This window comes from Aulostomus chinensis, chromosome 18 (genome assembly GCF_037954235.1).
Source record: "Aulostomus chinensis isolate RoL2024-O1b breed Wild chromosome 18, RoL_Achi_v1.0, whole genome shotgun sequence".
In the NCBI taxonomy this organism is placed as follows: domain Eukaryota; kingdom Metazoa; phylum Chordata; class Actinopteri; order Syngnathiformes; family Aulostomidae; genus Aulostomus; species Aulostomus chinensis.
The window spans coordinates 8685896-8707087 of NC_141337.1; the positions used below are offsets into that span (position 1 = coordinate 8685896).

The window sequence follows — 21192 nt, forward strand, 5'->3', positions numbered from 1 at the left end:
CCAATTTGATTGGGCAGCTAAAGGCTTTCTCCCACCTCTCAGACCTACTAGTGGCCAATACAAACCACAACTGGAACGCAATCTTATTTTCCCCCTTTTTGTTTTAAACATCCTTTGTATTTATTACACAAAGACTTTTTTTCCACGACGCACCTCAGGACCTATGATCTTATTATCATTTAATTCTTTACGGCGTCATTTTTTCACCCAAAACCAGTCACTGCAGCCTCGCCACTCCTTCTGCCCGACCGATCCAGTGATTGGGTGTGACGTGAACGTGTGCTATTTTTAGTAAAATGTGAATAAATAAGGGGTTACTCACACAGATATTGTTTGAGTTGTGTCCAGTCATAAAGCATTACTGTCCATTGTGGTTGCATTAAAATCTATTTATATTCTACCATAGTCTAAGCTCTGCAAGCTGTCCTCTATATTGGAACATTAATGACAAAAATAGGACCATTCAAGAAAAAACAGCTCACAGTTGCAGAGTAATTAAGTCACACTTACATTACAAAATCAATGTTTTTATTTTGGAACACAAAGTTGCAAACAGAAAAAAGAAAACAAAAACATGAATGAAGTAAAATAGCCCATACAAACCCTGCAATAGTCAAGGGAAATGGTTTATAAGTGCAAAAGTAACTTGATCAAAACCATAATGACAACTTATCAAATTCCTGGAGAGAGAGCAAAATATAGAAATTTATTTGCCTATTGCTGCAGTGCTGAAATCTACTTATACAGATTCAAATCCGCTCTCCATGAACAAATGAAGGACGAAAGGTGAACCAGGACAGCTTTGTGTTCTTCAGTTCAGCTGCATCAGTTCACAGTTAAACTAATTCTGTTTTGCTTCACGGCAAGAAACTCCTCCTTTATGTAGCCATTATTCCAACGAGTTGTTTCTAATCCTTGAAACAAAATACTCATCTGAAGCCCAAGGTGACCGTCCATTTTTTACAAGCTTCAGGGAAATAAGGGGCAGCTGTAAGGCAAAGATATCAGTACATCCACATAGGAATGTCCTTAGGCATTCATCCCCCCCCCCCCCCCCCCCCCAAAAAAAGGTCTTAGTAGTGAGTCATCACCTTTCAGGCAGGGGTCATCTCTATAGGCAGTCCATGGAGTTATCTGGTAGTAGTCCCAAGGGAGGGGCTTTGCCGGGAAGGCAGGATGGAGGGAGCATGGAGTTTGATGTGGGATCCACATTTTCAGAGTCCTCCATTCGCTCTGCACAGCCTTCCCAGTTAATGTGGAATCTGGTGACGCGTGGGTTTGATGCCAGGATATTTCTCTGGAGCTGAAAGGAAAAGAGAAATGTGGATAAATACTTTGTGCAAGTAGATAGAGAAGGCCCTTGACACAGGTCAACATTCAGCTGTTAATTAATATCAGGCAATAAAGTCATCTCATTGCCACTGCCATTTGAAACTGATTACAATACATATTCTCGATTAGAAGCAGCAGGGCAGGATTAATGTGAAAATGGGAGGCAAACTCTACTTTGTTTTAGCCACAGTCAGAGGTCTTAATGTTTCCCTTTTATAATGACTAACATAAACTACCTCCACCTGCTGGTATGAGAGTTGTTTCTTCTTATGTAAGTGCAGAGTGTACAGCATGTGCTAGCTGGCTGCTGTCCCTGTAGTGTGTTCAAGTGCAACTGTTTGGCCCAGACAGACAACATGAAGCAACTCCAAAGTCAGGCATCAAAGGTGCTAGTTCTTCAACATTGGTCATGTGTGTCTTTGCACTTCAGAGTAAATTTTAAAATTTTCAGTGGAAAGTTAGATGAAAAACATGGATAAATGAATAGAGAAACTTAACTACTTCCCAGCAAGGAAAATTAGAAGAGAAATGATGACAAGCAAGTGCAACATAATAAATATAATTTGGCCCTTCCAGTTACGTATGAAAGTAGCTGAGCACTGAGACACTAAATGAGGAAATCACTTTTGCAGGAATTGTGCTCGTTCCCCCAGTTTGGTTCACATGTGTATGTTCTGTGCCAAAGAGCATTCCAGCTGTTGGTAATGTGCACCATTGTCCTTTGCTAACACGATTTGCAAGGTTTTCATATCATTTGTCATCCATCTGTATGTAAAAAGCTACATTGATGAGAAAAATATTGCAGAGAAGTTAAATTTAGACCAAAATGCAGAATTTCTACTTAACTAATTATACAACAAAGGGAATTTTAAAGGATTATTTGTACTTTGTGAGACTTAAAAGGATTGCTGCAATATTCAGGCTCCAAACCTCAAAAAGAAAAGCTCAGTTCTGTGATGTCTTATTGCACCATGTGCCACAGATTCAGGAGTAGATTGCTTTATACACTTTTGGGGTTGATTTCTCAATTTTACTCCCACCAGACAGATTTGTGAGATTTATTTATGTTGCTATCGAAAACGTCAAAAAAGTCAGAAATAAAGCATCATAATGTGGGGTGATGTGTGGAATCAAAATAACTCAAGTTGCCTTGCAAGCAACTGTGAGTCTGACCTGAGTGTAGTCTGGTTTGATGGGTGGATTTTCACGAAGCTCAGGGTCTGTGTACTCATTGTTCACATAGTAACCAATGCGGATGAACTCCTGTCCACGATATGTGCAGGTAATCAGGACTACGGTTACACCAACAGCATCACTCTCAGGAATCAATCCAGTGTTTGGTGCATCTGCCTGTTGAAACAAATACACAATTAAAATGTACAAAGATAAATCAATAAAATGTGTCTGTATGCATTAATTACAGATACTCCCTACTTGTGAAATGGAGATTATGGCACCAGACTCGTGATACAACTACACAATTTATTGCAGAGATAATTGTTAAAAAAAAAAGAAGAGGAAAAGCTATATTGTCGGGTTATAACTATTCTGACAACAAGTCACTCATGGCTAAAGCACAGATGCCTTCCTCACCTGAAACACAAACATGTGTCTTCCAGCGGGTACAGGACCAACCAAGACAGAGTCAAGGATTTGATCGTACTCTTCACTTTCTGCCGAGCCAACGTAAATGATCTTCCACTCCAAGTCTACAACACAAAACAAAGAGTTACGTAACAAAAATATAGCAAGCAAACAAGAAAAAGATTAAAAATAATTAATTACTTGTTAATAATAAGACCGTAGCTTTCCTCAACTTGAAGGGATAATACACCCAAAAAGTGAATTCAGTGCTTCCCACTCACTCACATGCGGATGGAAGGATGGGTGAAGTTGAGTACAGAACAACTTGTGGCATAGTTCAACACTTGGGTAAAGTTTAGTTTTTTCATGTTTGTTAGATTACTTCAACCTATTTTCCCATTGAACTCCAGCAGTGTTTTGAAGACTAAAAAAAAAAAAAATCGACCTATCAGCATGAGATTAAGTAGATACAGCCTGCATCTTCACTTTAGAGTCAAGTATCCCTTCTGAGCGCTCTCTACAATTGTGGCTTTAGGATGCCATAATATACCTTGTTAATCTATTTTTAGATTGCTATTCCGCTTGATAAGAAGTCACGTAATAATTCCCACCACGTGAGATCTGGAGAGCCGTGATGCGGGTTAAAGTTCATCCGTTCGCAGCGTCACTTAAAAATGTCTGATAAGGCGACGATGCAGGAGTCCTCATATTCTGTCGGTTATGATGTCATTTCCGCATTGAGTAAATATATTTAGGCGGTTGAGATTTTTTCCAAAAGTGTATCTTTTCGTGGCTCACACATTCACCAGAGGTCGCTTATGTTGCCAATTAATCGATGAATGTTAAGTAGAGCCGGTAGACGTAAATGGTTACCACAACCATCCTAACGCAGATATTGAAAAATTTAAAGATCATGTTTTCCATTCGATCAGACCACAGTTAAGCTGACTTAGAGATGTGACTACCAAAAGAAACACATGCAGTGGGACATTGGTTTATTTTTCACAAGTGTACTATCAGCTATGGTGTTAGCTAGTTAGCTGTTAGCAATTTCGAACAGACTCCCGCTTTGACCTCCTACACACACTAATTACAACAATTCTGCGATGGTTCTTACCTTCAGGAAGGTCTTCCATGCATTCAAATGTTATTTCAAACTGAAAGGGATTTCCAAAGGGACTCGGGTTATCTAAAACAGCCACATTCAACACCTGCACCTTCGCCATTTTTGTTGTTGTTGGGGTGCTAAAATGATGCTAATCCCAAACAAACGCGCTTAACACTTTTCCGGGAAATATTGTCAAAGCAACACTGCACAAACAGATAACCACTTCAAATCTATCAGCCGCAAAACTAGGAATTTAAATCAAATTAAACCTCGTCTGTAACACCAAATGCAAATTATACAGGTACAGATGATGGGAATAGTAAATTTCCCCCCCAAAATTGAGAATTAATACGCCGTTCTCTCCCGCCGCTTGGACAACCTACCCAGGCTTCTCTGCGACTACGGCAAGCCGTAAGTGTTTGTGGAGGATTGGGGAGGCGATGCCCACTTGTGGCAGAAAAAAAAATGTTTTCATTACTGTGAGACATGAATAGACATGTCCAATACAGTATATGACTGAAACTATAAATGTGGTGAAATGTCAGAAGTATAACTTTTAATTATGATCATATTTGACACATCTTTTTATTTAATTACATAATTTTGGCTTCTTATCACATATTTATTACTTTTATCACATCATTTGGATTTTTATATATCTCATGATATTTACCATTTACCTAAGTGCCATTACCTTTTATCTCATAATTTTGTCTTTTTGTTTCATGATTCTGACTTTTAAAATCTTAATTTAAACTTTTAACCTCATGATTATGATTTACTGTTGAAATATTTTGTTATAAAGGCCTTTTTATTATTATTATTATTATTATTATTATTATTATTATTATTATTATTATTATTATTATTATTATTATTATTATTATTATTATTATTATATTTTCGGTTGGCATATGCTTGCTCTTCAAGATCATTTCATTTTAACTGAATATTTAATTGATTTACCATTCACATATTGACGTATAAATACTACTTAGTTTTATGGTCATATTTTCTTGTTCATGTTTATTGTTATGAAGTGCAACCACTCATTACTACTTTCCTGCCCTTGTATGCCAGTAGGCATATGAAATGAACACCATCATAAAAACACATTTTTGAGTGGTTTAATCTGTCAAATCCAATTCAGTAACTCACACAGTTGGATTATTACATTTCATACACATAATAGCGAGTAACTTCTCTGCAAGCGAGTGATTTTCCAGCACAAAAAACGATCAGAACACCACATGCTTCATTTTCTTTGCCCCTCCGAGTCTGAGAAGGGGGGATTAGGCGTGGATTAGAGCACACTGGACCAGCTGGCCGCCGAATTCATCCAAAAAATATCTCAGGAATGTTGATATCCTTTCTCATGTGTGGGGGGAACATGAAACCTGACGGAGGCGCTATTTCATACAGCCTCCATCATACAGGTTGCTAGGTAAAGCGGGAGGACGGTCAAACAAGCAGGGAGAGCAAGTGGCACCGAGACTGAAGTGGAGTTTCATTCATATATCGGAGGGGAGAAGTGCAAATCAGGCCACTAAGATAAAAGCTACTATTACTAACTTTAGTCTGTTGTAATGGAAAAAGGAGAAGCTCTTCTCTGCTTGACTAAACTGCGTTTTTTTCCCCGACTCTGTACAAAGGAGGATCTGTCCACTCTGCTGCAGGTAGCTGCGCTCAGGTAACGTAACACCAAACGGGATCATGTGATCAATGGCGATTTAGGTAGGTCGGTTAAAAAAAACAAAACTGCTTTATACAAAATACCAGTCCGGAATTGAAGGATTCAAAGTATCTCAGCGACGCCGCTTTGATTTCTCGTAATTCTTACTGGATTAATGCATTTGTTACAGTTTCATTTTGTGACAAGGTGAGGCGTGGTTCATGGTTCCCTGGTGAGGAGGACATTCTGGTTTCGATCACCTGAGAGCAGCTTGGGCAAGGTGAGTGCTTAAACAGAGGTTGCGTTTTACACTGTTTTTTTGGAGAGATTTATGACAGCTTTTTTGTCTATAGTGTTACTCCTATTTATAGTTTGTGGTGTGACTGACTCACTGCTCATCTGACTCAGCTGAAAAGTGTCAAAATAAGGTGACAATATTGTGCCATTCAAAGGAGACGCTTCATCCTCACAAAAAGAAAAAAGCTGAACCTCTTGACATGGACCCCAGTTGATGATCACTTGGCCCAGCTGGTGACGGCTGTTGGGATGGCAGTGAGTCCAGATGTGCTGGCCACACCTGGCTTCGTGGCTGGTAGTGTTTTACTGCTGGTGTTGAGCAGTAATCCAGTCTGGGGTGAGTCAATAACCGTCCACACAAAGAAGACATGACTACACCTACGCACAAACGCACATGCAAGTCCTGAAAAACAAAACAACAACCTCCAGAGAGAGTGTGAAACATGCACAGGCTTGCCGATGCAGTTTAAGATCATCAGATGAACAAAAGAAATAAAAACGGTTGAGAAACAGGTGCATTAGACTCCACAAAAGCTTCACAATTTTTGCTCCTCTGCCCTACCTGTAACCTCTGACTTTTTTTTCTTATCAGCTTGTACTTTTGTCCTTGTAAAGTTTACCATTCACTCTGGTGAATCATTGACTCCGAAAATCCAGGGGAGGGCTTCCAAAAACCAAACTTTCTCATCACAACAATCCGAGGTGATTTTGTAGTCGTGAATATGAACAAACACATGAGCAACAGATGAGAATTAGATGAGTTATTTTTCGGCGTATTTCAGCCGTGTTAGACTCAGCCGAGTGTGAGATCGCAGCACACTCCACATTCCTGAGCTTCTCCTCCTGGTTCGCTCTGCTTGTGGAATCGTTACTATGAAGTTTCATGATGTCACGGGGTAGTCGCACGGATTGTTACAGATAAAAATGGCCACAAACAGAATCGAAACTCTCTTTTTCCAAGGCTAGACAAAATAACGTTAACACTGCATTAAGGAGGAAACATTAGTACTCAGTAAAAATGTTTGTATGTATCTTTAAATTGTTATTCATGTCGCCTGCTGTTGGAAAAGTAAGATTCATGTGATTCTATTGATGCAAACCATTTGAAGACACAGTCACGACAACTGATATGAGACCCGGCTTTGTTCATCTGCGGGGATTTGTTTGCAAAAAAGATTTTGCGGAGAATTAGGTGTTTTCAAACTGCTGTTATAATCAGAATAAATTTATTGGCTATGTATACAGTATGCACACATACAAGGAATTGGACTCGTGGGAAAAGAGAATGATACACATATAAAACTACAATACTTCTATTTCAACCAGTACATGTGCTAATATTCATAAGTATATGAAAAGAGTGCAACTGTGCAGAGTGCAAAAATGAGAGTACATGTTTTATGCTACATATAACTTTTACAGTCCAAGTTTAGCAGAATGAATATGGAATTATTAACAACAAATATGCAGTTGGGGCTGCACGGTGGTGCAGTGGTCAGCACTGTGGCCTCACAGCAAGAAGGTTCCGGGTTCGAGTCCCGGCTCCAGCACGGGATCTTTCTGGGTGGAGTCTGCATGTTCTCCCTGTTCCTGTGTGGGTTCTCTCTGGTACTCCGGCTTCCTCCCACAGTCCAAAGACATGCAATTTGGGGACGAGGCTGATTGATACTCTAAATTGACCATAGGTGTGACTGTGAGTGTGAATGGTTGTTCGTCTCTCTATGTTGGCCCTGCGATGGACTGGCGACCTGTCCAGGGTGAACCCCGCCTCTCGCCCGTTGACGCTGGGATAGGCTCCAGCCCCCCCACGACCCTTAATGTGTAGGAATAAGCGGAAGATGACGATGGATGGATGGAAATATGCAATTGAACATGGAGACGTGTTGTTTCTCATCCCGTGGACTGTTACGCTACTACTAATGCTAGCATAGCAACACATTCAGGGACTCTGATCGTTGTGGAGAGAAAAATTCAGTGTTCTCTTTCAAAATAAAACAACGCACATACACTAATTAGTTCAAAAATAGCACTCCGTTAGCATCTAATGCGGTTAGGTTGGCATTGAGTGAGTGAGAGTATTCAACTAGAAAAAAGCAGGTGATAGACACAGGATGCACATGCGCACACGTGTTTGTACATTAACCTGGTTACTTGCGCAATTGAGCAACCAGGTTAATGTACAAACACGTGTCCTCTGCCTATGCCTGCTTTCTTTGAGTTAATTTTAGTCAAATGCATTCATTTGTGTATCAGCTCAAGCAACTAGTCAGAAGAATCCTAGAGTATTAGTTAACTATTTAGTTAATAAATGGTACACCCTCCCTTGTATGTAGTCTTTATTCCATCAACATGTTCACTAGTGTGTAGAAGAATATTTGACAACACTAATGTGGAGATTTTTATGAAACTTGGTGGAAAGGCACGTGATATTACAATGAACAAGTGGAGGTAATCTGGATCAAAGTGTAGACCCTGAATCCAGACTGTAGAACAGAATGAGCCAGGAAAGATTTTGCATGATTTCCTCAGTACACCCGATGTTTGTGTTTTTTTCCACAGGGAATTTCACCATCATTTCAAATGGCATCAAGTCTAGTAACTCTACAGTGAGTGCAGCTTCTGTTTCTTTTTAAATAACACCAGACACTATGAAACATCAGCCAACACTGATTATTATTTTTCCATTTGCAGGGATTCAACGCTGCTGCTATTGTGGCCCCTATAGTCACCCTGGGCATCCTCGCCATCGTCTCGGCTGTTCTTGGTTGGCTGTTCTGTGTGGTGAAAAAGAAAAGACAGACTGAAGGAACATACAGACCCAGTGCTGAGGAACAGAGCGGCACACGCAGCGTCGCTTCACCAGATGCACTGAAGTTACCAAAGGAGGAAAGACTCATTTGAGATCCTGTCCTTGGTGATAATGCTCTCTGCCTGAAGACAGACCGGCCAGCGTGAGGCATCGCAACATGATGCATTTACTTACCGCTTCATTTCACAAGCACTGGATGGTGCCTTCATGGCACTGACAGGAGGAACAGATGGATGAATGGATCCTCTGGAGGATCATATGAACACTTAAAACTGTCGTGAACATTTCTTCAGCTCAAATGAAACAGGAATTACAGTATTTTAGTTTTCAGAAATTTTCCTTGTCATTTACCGTTGGACTTTGATTCTGTCCCTCACAAATTATTTTCTACTGAAACTTATTTTTGCTGCTGACAAGTTTAACACAAGCAGACTGATATTGCCTACATATTAGTGTAATTCAACATTTTATTATGGCGAAAAGAATGGATTTTAGATAACCTGCTGTATGTGGCAGAAAGGTTTTAATGCAAAATTAAATTCAGCAAAAGCAAACAATTGTTTACACCGCCAAGTGTTCAATCGGTAATAATTTTATGTCAGATTTAAACAGTTTTCATTCAATCACATCAACCAAATGCCTTATAATCAGGAAATTCTATTTACAAAAGTCTCTGCATGTTTATTTATGCTTTGTTAAATAAATGAAATATCTGCACAAGTCTTTTGTGATTAAATGTGACAGAAAAAAATGCACATCGTAACTACACGTAGGTACTCGGGATATTATCGCCTATTAAAAATCATACGACGTTCATGAAAGTAAGGTTAATGCAATTCAGTCAAGTGCACAATCAAATGAACGTTTAATTAAATATCATTTATTGAAATCAGAGGCAACAACAAGTTAGATCTCAGGAGCATTACAAAAGTTCAGGAGCTATGTGTTTGTGCATGATAAGAAGTCGATAAGGAGGTTATGTAGTGGAGTGTGAAAAGTTCAGCCAAGCACCTGAGAAAGTCGGTCAAACACTGAAACCATTGTGTGCGTGTGTGTGTGTGTGTGTGTGTGTGTGTGTGAACAATAATTTGGAGACAGTACAGTCTCACATGAATGTGTTTTTTATTTCTTAAGATATTTGGAACCTGGTTCGATGTTGTCCATTTCTTTAAATCAAACTGCCACTTTATCAGGGAGAGTACAAGAGGGACATACTACATAGCCTCTTCTCAGTATCCTTGCAAGTTAAATTTCCATCCATCCATCCATTGTCTTCCGCTTATTCCTACATTAAGGGTCGCGGGGGGGGGGGGGGGGGTGCTGGAGCCTGTCCCAGCGTCATTGGGTGAGAGGCGGGTTTCATCCTGGACAGGTCGCCATTCCATCGCAGGGCCAACATAGAGAGACAAACAACCATTCACACTCACATTCATACTTACAGTCAGTTTAGAGAATCAATCAGCCTCGTGCCCAATTGCATGTCTTTGGATGGTGGGAAGGAGCCGGAGTACCAGAGAGAACCCACGCAGGAACAGGGAGAGCCGTGCAGTCCAAGTTGAATTTCCTTTCCTTAAATTAATTCGTAGTGGCAGGATTTACTGTGAGTACTATGATGGTTTCCCTCCATCCTCATGCTGGATTGTTAGTTTCTGAATTATAGGGAAAACTTGCATCATATTTAGAGATTCCACTAAAGGGAGATTTACATCAATTTAGTTCATTAGGAGCACAAAATAATTAGTCATCCTCACCTAGTTTGTATTTCCTCAAGTTTTAGTTGCCTAAAAGTCTGAGCATTTTTGTCGTATCTTGGCCAAAGACATCTGTAAATATTTGACCTTGATTTATTCGTCATGAATCATGGAGTCCCTCAATATTTGTGGATATTTGATTTTGCATAGTAGTTTTGAGCACAGTTTCAATATTTTTAGGCAACATACCTGATATAATAAGTATAGTTGAAAGTTTTTAGTCCAGATTTTGTCGATGAAATTAAAACTACATAGACAATTATATAAATAGAGAACTATACTTTTTTGTCATTTTGTCCTTTCAATGGCTTTAATCAGAAAACACGTTTACCTTTAAATTAAGGGTCAGATTTGTCCATCTATCCATCCAATTTATTAATCCATTAAGGGTTGCCGGGGGAGGGGTTCACCCTGGACGGGTCGCCAGTCCGTTGCAGGACCAGCAGGATCAATTAGGGGTTCAGTATCTCGCTCAAGGATACTCAGACATGGCTACCTGCGGAAGTGAGGATGGAACCAGTGACCCTTTGGTTGCTGCTCTGCCTCGGAGGAATTATATTTGTTTCCCTGTAAATTGCTGCAACTGTCTTTCACAAACTGATGAAATATTTGACATACTTTCCAGTATTATACTACAGAATTTTTGTGCTATATCGCATTGTCCTGTGCACTTTGATGAATAAAGGGAGTCAAATATTAGTTTGCAGACATTTTGCAGACCCCAATATTATATTGTGACTCTCTTGATGAATCTGACCTTCAGGCTAAGCGCAGCACAGATACTAAACCAATGTACAAAGACTCAAAGGCAGTAAAAATGACCTTTTAATCAGATTTTTAATCCTCCAATTTCAAGGTTTCACAGTTAAATTCACTAATGTTCAAATTCCTCAAGGCAATGACAGGGCAGATGAAGGGGAGTCGATAATTCAGAGCATTCACAACAAATGAAAACATTTGTACCAAAAACTTCACTAGCATCACTTAACACAATGTCTAACTCTAGAGCAGCATCAGTCAAGATGGCGACCGTTTGTCAGCGTATGGTGGGCCATTCGGTAATTGAGTAGTGGAGAGTGATGGATGGGATGGTGTTGGAGGATGGGTGAGGTGAAATGAGTTTGGTAGCAGTCTAGGCTGAGGTTTTATGCCACCTCCTCTTCTCCTTCTTCCTCAAACTCGCCCTCCTCAGCAGTGGCATCCTGGTATTGCTGGTACTCAGACACCAGGTCGTTCATGTTGCTTTCCGCCTCGGTGAACTCCATTTCATCCATGCCCTCGCCGGTGTACCAGTGGAGGAAGGCCTTACGACGGAACATAGCAGTGAACTGCTCAGAGATGCGCTTGAACAGCTCCTGGATGGCTGTGCTGTTGCCGATGAAAGTGGCAGCCATTTTAAGGCCACGGGGTGGGATGTCACAGACGGCGGTCTTCACATTATTTGGGATCCACTCAACAAAGTAGCTGCTGTTCTTATTCTGCACATTCAGCATCTGTTCATCGACCTCCTTCATGGACATACGGCCCCTGAACACCGCGGCGACTGTGAGGTAGCGGCCATGACGTGGGTCGCAGGCAGCCATCATGTTTTTGGCATCAAACATCTGCTGGGTGAGCTCGGGCACAGACAAGGAGCGGTACTGCTGGCTGCCCCTGCTGGTGAGGGGGGCGAAGCCTGGCATGAAGAAGTGCAGACGTGGGAAGGGCACCATATTGACGGCCAGTTTACGGAGATCAGCGTTGAGCTGGCCAGGGAAACGCAGACAGGTGGTCACCCCGCTCATGGTGGCAGACACCAAATGGTTGAGATCTCCATAGGTGGGAGTGGTGAGTTTAAGTGTGCGGAAGCAGATGTCATAGAGAGCTTCATTGTCAATGCAGTAGGTCTCATCTGTGTTCTCTACTAGCTGGTGGACAGAGAGCGTGGCGTTGTAGGGCTCCACCACGGTGTCGGACACCTTGGGGGAAGGCACCACGCTGAAGGTATTCATGATGCGATCAGGGTACTCCTCACGGATCTTGCTAATGAGGAGGGTGCCCATACCAGAGCCAGTGCCCCCACCCAGGGAGTGAGTGAGCTGGAAGCCCTGGAGGCAATCGCAACTCTCAGCCTCTTTCCTCACAACGTCCAAAACAGAGTCCACCAGCTCAGCTCCCTCAGTGTAGTGGCCTTTGGCCCAGTTGTTCCCAGCGCCGCTCTGGCCTGCAGTCAAGAACATTATTGTTCATCAAGCCAATGTAGGAACCAAGAAAGGTACACATACAAAGATGATGATGTCCTCAGAACTTACCAAACACAAAGTTGTCAGGTCTGAAGATCTGACCGAAGGGACCAGACCTGACAGAGTCCATTGTTCCTGGCTCCAGGTCTACCAGGATGGCTCGGGGAACATACTTTCCTCCTGAAATCAGGCAATTTTAACAACTCCTTGATACATTTTCAGTGCCTGTTAATCCAAAAATGTCACCTTGCAAACTTGTATATAGGAACCTGAATTGAAAACCAGAATATTTAACCCTAAATATCAACATTTTATGACTCCAAACTTATTGAACCCCTTTCAAATGCTGGCATGCTTCTTTTTGACTGTTGCTACTGCAGGACGATGATGTCACGCGTCTATGTTGTGGAAAAGGAAGAGACAAGGAATTTATTCAACATGTGTGTACTTTAAACAGTTGGTGACCCTGCGTATGTTTTATCTTTTTCCACAGACAAAAAAAATCATCAGGAATGAATAAGGGAGTTCACAAAGACTTGAACTAAAACAGCATTAACATCGCTAAAATCTCGACCGGTTCCCATCCCTATAGATGCTTAATGGTGCATTTGACTCTGCAGCCTACCTGTAGCCTCGTTGTAATAAACACTGATCCTGTCTAGTTGCAGGTCGCTGTCTCCATGGTAGGTTCCAGTGGGATCAATGCCATGCTCATCGCTGATCACCTCCCAGAACTAAGAAAAGAGGGTGTGGTTGGGCACAGGTAAGAGACAGGTGTGACTCAGCCAAAGGTGACTATAAAGAGGCTTCAAAACACTTAGATTATTCTTCAACACTAATACCCACCACATGTACACACTAATACCACTAAATATAGAAATCTGAAAAAATATGAAATTCTCTAGTGACACGCAGGGTCAGAAGTTCAGTATGCAGCCTGAGGAATCAAGCAGATTGCTAAGAAAAAGTAAATGTCCCACGTACTTTACTATTGCGATATTAATGTTATGTCATAATTTATAATACTCAGTAAAACTTTTTTTTTTTAACATCAACTGACTTGAAATAAATGAGATAAAAAAATAGGTCACAAAATCAAAGGGGGGAGGGTAGGCAGCTCCTGTGAAGAACATTAGTACTACAACTACTAAATTGTTTATATACATCACTACCACAGGAAGGCAGAAAAGCCAAAGAACATAAATTTAGGAATTTATCAAGCAAAATCTCTCTTATGTGATGCACAAATCTTTTAATCTGTTGCAAATTAAAGCGTGCACTAATCCTGAGTACTCTGTCAAACCTGCAGAGAGAACCAATAGGCAGAGAGCTTTTGAATGCAATTTCATTAGATGCACAAATGCATCTTTACGCAAGGAAACAGGCACGCTTTGGATTCGTTCTCGAAGATTCTTGCAGGATGGATTAGACGGCTCTTCTCAGGGGGGGGGTGGCTGCTTGAACGCCTGCACAAATCTCACCAGAAAAGCGTAAATGATCAGAGTAAACACTAGAATACCTTTGCTCCGATCTGGTTTCCGCACTGGCCGGCTTGCAAATGCACAATTTCGCGCATTTTGGACAGATGGAGGCGAGGATGGTCGAGTAGGAGCTGGGGATCAGAGAAGCAGAAATTCACAGAGTGATGTCCCCTGCTGTCGATTGTCCGGGATTTGTTGCGCCGCCTCTGAGAGCGTCTACTGGGCTGAAACGGTGGTGCAACTTGACGTCATCGCCATGGCAACCAAAGACCGGAGGAGAGAGGGAGGAACCAAGAGCCGTGTAAATGGCGGATAGGATGCGAGAAGCTGCAACAGTCATCAATAAGAATGAATGGACCCACGCCATCCCATCCTCTTAGTCCCTCCCTCCGTCCCTCCCTCCCTCTCTCTCTCTCTCTCTCTCTCTCTCTCTCTCTCTCTCTCTCTCTCTCACACACACACACACACACACACACACGAATGTCTACAATGTACGAAAACATCAAATAGTCCTTGATGTAGCTCAGTGTTGCATAGAGAGGTCATTATTCACATTCTCTAAACGTTAATCAGCCATAGATGGAAAAGACAAGATGACAACAACAACTAAATTTCCATTGAAGAATTAGCTTGACACTTGGTCTGATGAGGTGTTCATATACATAGAGACTGTACATGAGACCTGTTGTAATATCCAACTTTTTAGATAACAATGAAGCAAAAAGGATTTTTCTTTTAAATGCTCTTATAAGATTTAGGTGGCAGTTTATTTGTCCAGTAATGTCTACCTGACATGGAAGCTATTAAAAGAAATTGACAACATGGGCTTGAAATATTTATACAGAAGCTGCAGTCAAATGCGATAATAAGGGGTGAGACTCATTTTCCTAGTCCAATATTAATATCTGGTATAGATTTTGAGACCAGAGGTCACATGGCATAGAACCTATTGAAAAAGACAGATTCATTGTTTCAAACATTCTTAGAAAGAGGACAGAGAAAGTTGGAAAATACAGAGAAAATTTCCTGTTTGTCTCTTGAAAACGACCAAAGCGGAGATCTCCCAAGAGATGTGGGTCATGTAAAGCGCTAAGACAAATACAAGTTGATTAATGCTGCACCTGTACACAAGACTGAAATAAGATATCGCATAGATACACTATGAAAACAATCTGTACTATAGTACTTTATCTTAAGATTTCATCCTTGACCATTTCTAATGAGCAGCTTGATCCAGCAAAAGCCTGCTGGGAATTAGATATTTGTTCTGAGCCGTGAAGGCAAGTTTGGTTTAAAACTCAACAACATAACAGCTATTAAGTTTTCTTCCTCATAAAAATTCAGTTTCCCCTCACCGCCACTGTTTTAACAACACAGTTAAAGATTAAACGAGTTGAATGTGCAGCTTGTATGGATGTTAGCAGTGAGACACTCACATCCTGATTGATTACATTCCAAACAAAGTTACAAACCAGGACTACAGTCTCCAACAGCTGGCCAATGGGACTTTATTTCCTGTTTCCCAGCACGGCTACAGTATTTTGTCGCACTGCTTTGTGATTTGAGTTACTCCCACAGAAGTCAAGCACAGGAAAACTGCTTTCTATTTCGCTTCAAGAACAATAGACAGGCATTTAGTGCGCTCTGGGACATGAAGAAGACAAGTTGAACCAGGTCCTCAGAATTATGTCCATGGTGCAATTAACCCAGATTTAAACCCGAGGACTTTTTGAACAGTGGAGGGACTTTTATTGCGGATCATGTCACTTCCAGAGGAGGATCTTACATGTCCGGTATGCTGCGACATCTTTACAGACCCAGTTCTGCTGTCATGTAGCCACAGCTTCTGTAGGGGCTGCTTGAAGCGCTGCTGGGAATCAGGCCTACGTGAGTGTCCAGTATGCAGGAAAAAATCCTCCAAAGCCAGTCCACCCTCCAACCTAGCTCTGAAAAACGTGTGTGAAGCTCTTCTGCTGGCCAGGAAAGAGAGTTTAGAAGCGGTTGACGATGAGACAAACTGTACTCTGCATGGAGAGAAGCTGAAACTCTTCTGCTTGGTTTGCAAGGAACCTATTTGTGTGGTATGTCTGACTTCTAAACTGCACAGATCTCATGACTGCTCACCGACAGAGGAAGCCGTACTGGACTGCAAGGTAATGAGAATAAACACTGCAATGTTTTCCCCAACCATTTCTACAGCACTGTTAAGGTAACACCTAAAGGTAGAATGTTGCTCCACAAGTCTGTCCATCTTTCAGCCAAAGCCTCAAATATTTCAAGTAGTCAAAATACTGAAGTCGTCAGACCTCTGTTGTCAATGTCCTTGCTAAGACCTGTTTGACTTTCAGGATGAGCTTGCTTTATCTCTCAAGAGCTTGCAAGATAAACTGGACAATCTCTCGCGAATTTACAGGACCTCTGAAGACATGTTTAAGCACATCAAGGTAACTAAGATGACCTATCTTACATTAAAGGAACACACTGACTTTTTTGGAAATATTATTTTATACAGAGCCCGACAAGAGGATAGATATCCGCTCCTCTCCTGCATGCAGTGGAGGCTTGCTGACCACTAGTTAGCTTTGCATAATGAATGCTAGTGGGTGGGAAGTGTTAGCATAGCATTAGAGAAAAGGGTATCTTCTTGTCTGTGTCCGGAGAGGATGGCAAGTAAGCCCCCCCCCCCCCCCATGTGTTCCTTTAATAAAATCAGCTCACTTAAATAGGCATTTGTATTCATCTCCTTTAGAGTCAAGTGGCGGAAACACAAAGATCGATTAAGAGCCAGTTTGAGCAGCTCCATCAAGTCCTCCACAAAGAAGAGTCGGCCAGATTAGCGGCTGTAAAGAAGGAAGAAGAAGAAAAGGTTGCTGGGATGAATGATAAGATGAGAGAAATTTCTGCAGAAGTGCTGTCCCTTACAGAAACCATCATTGCCATACAGGAACAACTGAAGGAAGAAGACATTGTTTTACTGAAGGTCTGTATTTTCAGTTTACAACATGTTTATTAACAATTCCAAAAAGTCAGTTCTTTACATTTTTTAAATTTTGTTTTAATTGGCAGAATTTTAAAGCTATTCAAGAAAGGTAACTTAACAAAATATGGACCTTCTTGACCCTTTTGTGTTGATGCCAACTGAGACTCACTGCAGGATGTCTCTTGTTATCCCAGAAGCGCGCCGCTTGGCTCAGACAACATGTCTGGGCTGCTAGTGGATGTGGCCCATCATCTATGCAACCTCAAGTACAGAATCTGGGAGAAAATGTTGGACCACATTGATTACAGTGAGCACACAATAGTTTAATTATAATTTGTACTATGGTAGATGAAAATCGCATAAATCAAATGTGTTTGTCTATAATTTCCTGTCATTCAGCTCCTGTGACTCTGGACTCAAACACAGCACACCCCTGCCTCATCCTGTCTGACGACCTCACTTCCCTCCATTACTCCAAGCAGATGAGCAGTTGCCCGGACAACCCAGAGCGCTTCCACTTAAGTGCTGAAGTGGTAGGTATGACTGTGCTGGGATCAGGAAGTCACCACTGGGTCGTGGAAACAGGAAGTAATCAGGACTGGCTCCTGGGTGTGGCCTCTTCATCAGTACCAAGGAATGCCAAGGTCAACGCTCGGCCTGAGAATGGCTTCTGGACTTTGTGCTTTCGGGATGGACAGATCAGGGCCATGACCTCACCTCCTACCACACTGACGGCTCCAAGGACACCCAAACAAATCAAAGTACAACTAGATTACAACAAAGGGAACGTGTCATTTGTTGACTATGCTGATGACACGCTCTTATATGCCTTCACACATACGTTCAAAGGAACTTTACTACCATATTTTTACACACAGAGCAGCCATCCTTTGAAAATAATGCCAGAGAAAATACTTGTCACAATGTTACGTCAATAAAAAACTAGTAATTCAATGAGAACGTGAGAAATTATCTCAGTACTGTGTTAATGGATGTAATGAAAAACACATTGTGAAGTATCCACTTTGCTGTAAATCACATACCATTGTTTATTCTTTCTCATATACAACAGAAAATGCTGAAGCAGTCAAATCCCTGACATGAAATTATGAAATATTTAAAACATCATTTGCTTCTTTCTTCATGCGTTGATCGTGATCGTGGAATAATACGAAGGGATATTTATTTGTCAGTAATTGTTTTAAAAGTGGGGGCAATATATTGACTGATAGAATCAAATGGTATGTTTGTCTATATCTAGTAAAGAAATAAAACAAATAAAAATAATCTCATTGCAGTTTTTATATGACAGAAGCACAAACAAGAGGCATCTCAGTACGATTAAGGGACTTGTTTTAATCTGAGAAAATATGATCTTATTACAAGAAATGTGTACAAGAAGCAAGTACATTTACTACTACAATGGCATTTATTTTCCTATTCCAAACAAAAAAGGAAAAAAAAACCCGCAAGGTTTTTTTTTTTTTTTTTGGCGCTTGTAATGTTTTTCATCTCTTTGTACACATGATGGCGCCAAAGTCAAATGCATTTTTTTTTCCAAAAGCTGTTCATGTCATTGGAAGCAGCTAAAAACACAATTGCTGCGTATTACTCTTTACAACTGCAAAGTTAACACACTTTTGGCCGCATAATTGTTAGATTCCTAAAAACAAGTTGACTATTTTCACTCCCTCACAGCACAAAGATCTTTCTACTTAAAACCTACGTTTAGAAAATCGTTAAATAATTTAAGACTTACTCAGTTACTAAAATCAAGCTTAATTCCTGCAACTCTCCTTGAGTTCACTTCGCTCTTGTTGTTTTTTTTATGCAGGAGGGTTTTCTTCTTTCTCTAAGGTGCAACAGGGGCAGTACCTTTTGCTATCAGGGAGGAAAGGAATCTTCTCCAGGCGAGACAGGTAGATGAGTGGCTGGATGGTGCAGCTGATGTTGAGGAAAGCGAAGCCCACAGGCTGCACATAGCAACGAAACACGTGAGGGGCGTAGTGGTCTTCAAAGGGGAATAGTGCAACAGGCGGCAGGTAGTTCAACACAATGATGCAGAGAATAGAGAGCACCATCTTGAAAGCTTTCTTCTTCATGGGGTGCATCTCATCTTTCCCTGCACTGCCAGATTTCTTGAGGGCCCAGAGGATGCTTCCATTACACACAACCATCCAGGTGAACGCTGCCAGAATCTCACCAGTGAACACCTTCTCAAAGTTGGGTAGACCTCCTACAACCTTGGCTGCAGAGTACGCAAAGGTGAGACAGAACACCAGCAACGAGAGGGTTAACCTATACTTGATGTGTTTAAGTTGCCCGAATGCATGTGGAAAAAGCACAGCAATGAAGCGATCCAGGCAGATACAGGAGAGAAACAAAGGCCCGCTGGTGTCCTTCACACCGAAGGAGAACTTCAGGGCAGACCACACTTCCTTGCTGTGCCAGTGGTAAAGGTTAAGGAAGCTGATAGGGGTCATGGTACTAAAATACATATCCATGAAGGCCAGGCAGCCCAAGAATATATCTGAGGTGGAGGGCTCTTTACGAATGTGGATGAGGATGGACATGACAAGTATGTTCGCAGGGATCCCCACGACTACATTGATGCACTGCAGGGTCAGGTCAAACAGAATCCCCTCCAGATATGCTTCACAGCCGTCGAACACACTGAAGGGTTTGGTGCCGTTGTCGTAATCGGTGATGTTGCTGTAGACGGTGGCGTTGAAAGGGAGTTGAGTTGGGAGAATGATTAAGTTCCCTGTTGAAGATACATTTTCCTCCATGATTCTTTTGCTGAAAGCGACAAAGAAGAGAAGGAATGGTGAGGATCATGCCATCTTCCCATCGCCTGGTCAGTCCTCCCACACTCACCTTTCCTTTACCAACCATGTTTGGACGCTACTGGGAGGTTCAATACAATACATCACCCAAAAAGTCAATTTTACCTTTCAAGTGCTCACACATAGTTGTGTCGAGTTTGCAATTCTTTTTTGTCGCCACCTGCATTGCTTCTTTGTGACTCTAGAATGCAGATAATGGTGGCCACGTTCTCTTAGCCTGACACCAAAGGACACCCATCTACGGTAGCAAACCGAAGGTGTTTGTTTGTTTGTTTGTTTGTTTGGAGCAAAAATCAAAGTTTGTGGATTACTGAACACACAGCTGAATCAAAAAAGACAGCTGATACCAGATGATTTGCTTGAGACTTTGTAAACTGATGCTTTTAGGCAGTTTTGCAGTTATTTTGTTGCGGCAGTTGTTGTTAGCTGGTCATCATTAGCTTTAAAGCCAATACACTGGTAATATGGCTGGTAATACCAGTTCTCTGGAGTCACAGAGAAGTAATGCAGAGGAATAAAAACTTATTTTTTACTCAAGACAACTATTTGTGAGTACTTCAAAGACAAAATACAATTTGGGTGAAGTATCACTTTAATCCTTAAAGAGTTAAAGTCTGCGAAGTAGACTGTTTTGAGAGAGCATAAACATGATAGTACAAACATGGTCAGGGCTTCTCCTCCGGCTGTTATCTTGTTGTTGTGTCTGAGTGGACTCTCCTCAGGGAACCGAGGCTCTCTACGCAGGGACATCTAACTCACTTAAGGGACTCACCCTAAAAGCACCACCCATTCGTGGTAGAATAAAAGCCCAGTCTTTCCCAAATAAAACGGCCAAGTTACTATTCTGCACATGGACAGGTGTTTGAGACGAAAGGGAAAGCAGACTGGAAGTCCTTAAAGCATTTTTTCTAACTATTCACGCAACTAATTTCTTATAAAAAAAAGTAATGCAACCTAAATGTAATAATGGCAGGATTAATGGCGTAATAGGTTGCACCAGACAGAAACCACAGGCCCAGGGTCCTTGATATCTGTGTCTCAGTCTTTGGCCCCCAGAGGAGGATGACTAATGGAAGCTTTTTCTATTTAAGATTTCATAACAATGGGTTC

The 21192-nt window shown here is 41.4% G+C and overlaps 5 protein-coding genes across 9 annotated transcripts; 2 read left to right on the plus strand and 3 right to left on the minus strand.

Annotated features, from left to right (window-relative positions):
- Positions 1 to 500: 500 nt before the first annotated feature.
- asf1ba (anti-silencing function 1Ba histone chaperone) lies at positions 501 to 4428 on the minus strand. 2 transcript variants are annotated; one of them, XM_086184438.1, is made up of 5 exons: positions 4034 to 4428; positions 2926 to 3041; positions 2506 to 2682; positions 1092 to 1303; positions 501 to 988 (listed from the first exon to the last, which is right to left on the minus strand). In XM_086184438.1, the coding sequence occupies exons 1-4, from the start codon at positions 4140 to 4142 to the stop codon at positions 1112 to 1114; spliced, it is 594 nt and encodes a 197-aa protein (XP_086040564.1). In that variant the 5' UTR covers positions 4143 to 4428; the 3' UTR covers positions 501 to 988; positions 1092 to 1111. The 2 variants fall into 2 exon arrangements, with proteins under 2 accessions (XP_086040564.1, XP_086040563.1); XM_086184437.1 differs by having other exon boundaries at positions 501 to 1303.
- A 1011-nt stretch (positions 4429 to 5439) lies between these two features.
- crb3a (crumbs homolog 3a) lies at positions 5440 to 9499 on the plus strand. 2 transcript variants are annotated; one of them, XM_086184589.1, is made up of 5 exons: positions 5440 to 5758; positions 5887 to 5976; positions 6149 to 6330; positions 8553 to 8599; positions 8685 to 9499. In XM_086184589.1, the coding sequence occupies exons 3-5, from the start codon at positions 6243 to 6245 to the stop codon at positions 8892 to 8894; spliced, it is 345 nt and encodes a 114-aa protein (XP_086040715.1). In that variant the 5' UTR covers positions 5440 to 5758; positions 5887 to 5976; positions 6149 to 6242; the 3' UTR covers positions 8895 to 9499. The 2 variants fall into 2 exon arrangements, with proteins under 2 accessions (XP_086040715.1, XP_086040714.1); XM_086184588.1 differs by having other exon boundaries at positions 5440 to 5714.
- A 1866-nt stretch (positions 9500 to 11365) lies between these two features.
- Positions 11366 to 14490, minus strand: tubb4bl (tubulin, beta 4B class IVb-like). Its single transcript, XM_086183914.1, has 4 exons — positions 14295 to 14490; positions 13401 to 13509; positions 12845 to 12955; positions 11366 to 12756 (listed from the first exon to the last, which is right to left on the minus strand). The coding sequence occupies exons 1-4, from the start codon at positions 14349 to 14351 to the stop codon at positions 11699 to 11701; spliced, it is 1335 nt and encodes a 444-aa protein (XP_086040040.1). The 5' UTR covers positions 14352 to 14490; the 3' UTR covers positions 11366 to 11698.
- Positions 14491 to 15668: 1178 nt separating this feature from the next.
- Positions 15669 to 18497, plus strand: LOC147244998 (zinc-binding protein A33). Of its 3 annotated transcripts, XM_086183911.1 has the most exons (7): positions 15669 to 16409; positions 16605 to 16700; positions 17006 to 17122; positions 17201 to 17236; positions 17323 to 17345; positions 17431 to 17543; positions 17636 to 18497. In XM_086183911.1, the coding sequence occupies exons 1-7, from the start codon at positions 16017 to 16019 to the stop codon at positions 18172 to 18174; spliced, it is 1317 nt and encodes a 438-aa protein (XP_086040037.1). In that variant the 5' UTR covers positions 15669 to 16016; the 3' UTR covers positions 18175 to 18497. The 3 variants fall into 3 exon arrangements, with proteins under 3 accessions (XP_086040037.1, XP_086040039.1, XP_086040036.1); XM_086183913.1 differs by having other exon boundaries at positions 17006 to 17236; positions 17287 to 17345; XM_086183910.1 differs by having other exon boundaries at positions 15686 to 16409; positions 17006 to 17236; positions 17636 to 18496.
- Positions 18498 to 19062: 565 nt separating this feature from the next.
- On the minus strand, positions 19063 to 20025 carry LOC147244999 (G protein-coupled receptor 183-like). The gene has a single exon (XM_086185191.1). It carries the CDS (start codon positions 20023 to 20025, stop codon positions 19063 to 19065), a length of 963 nt encoding a protein of 320 aa, XP_086041317.1.
- Positions 20026 to 21192: the final 1167 nt, after the last annotated feature.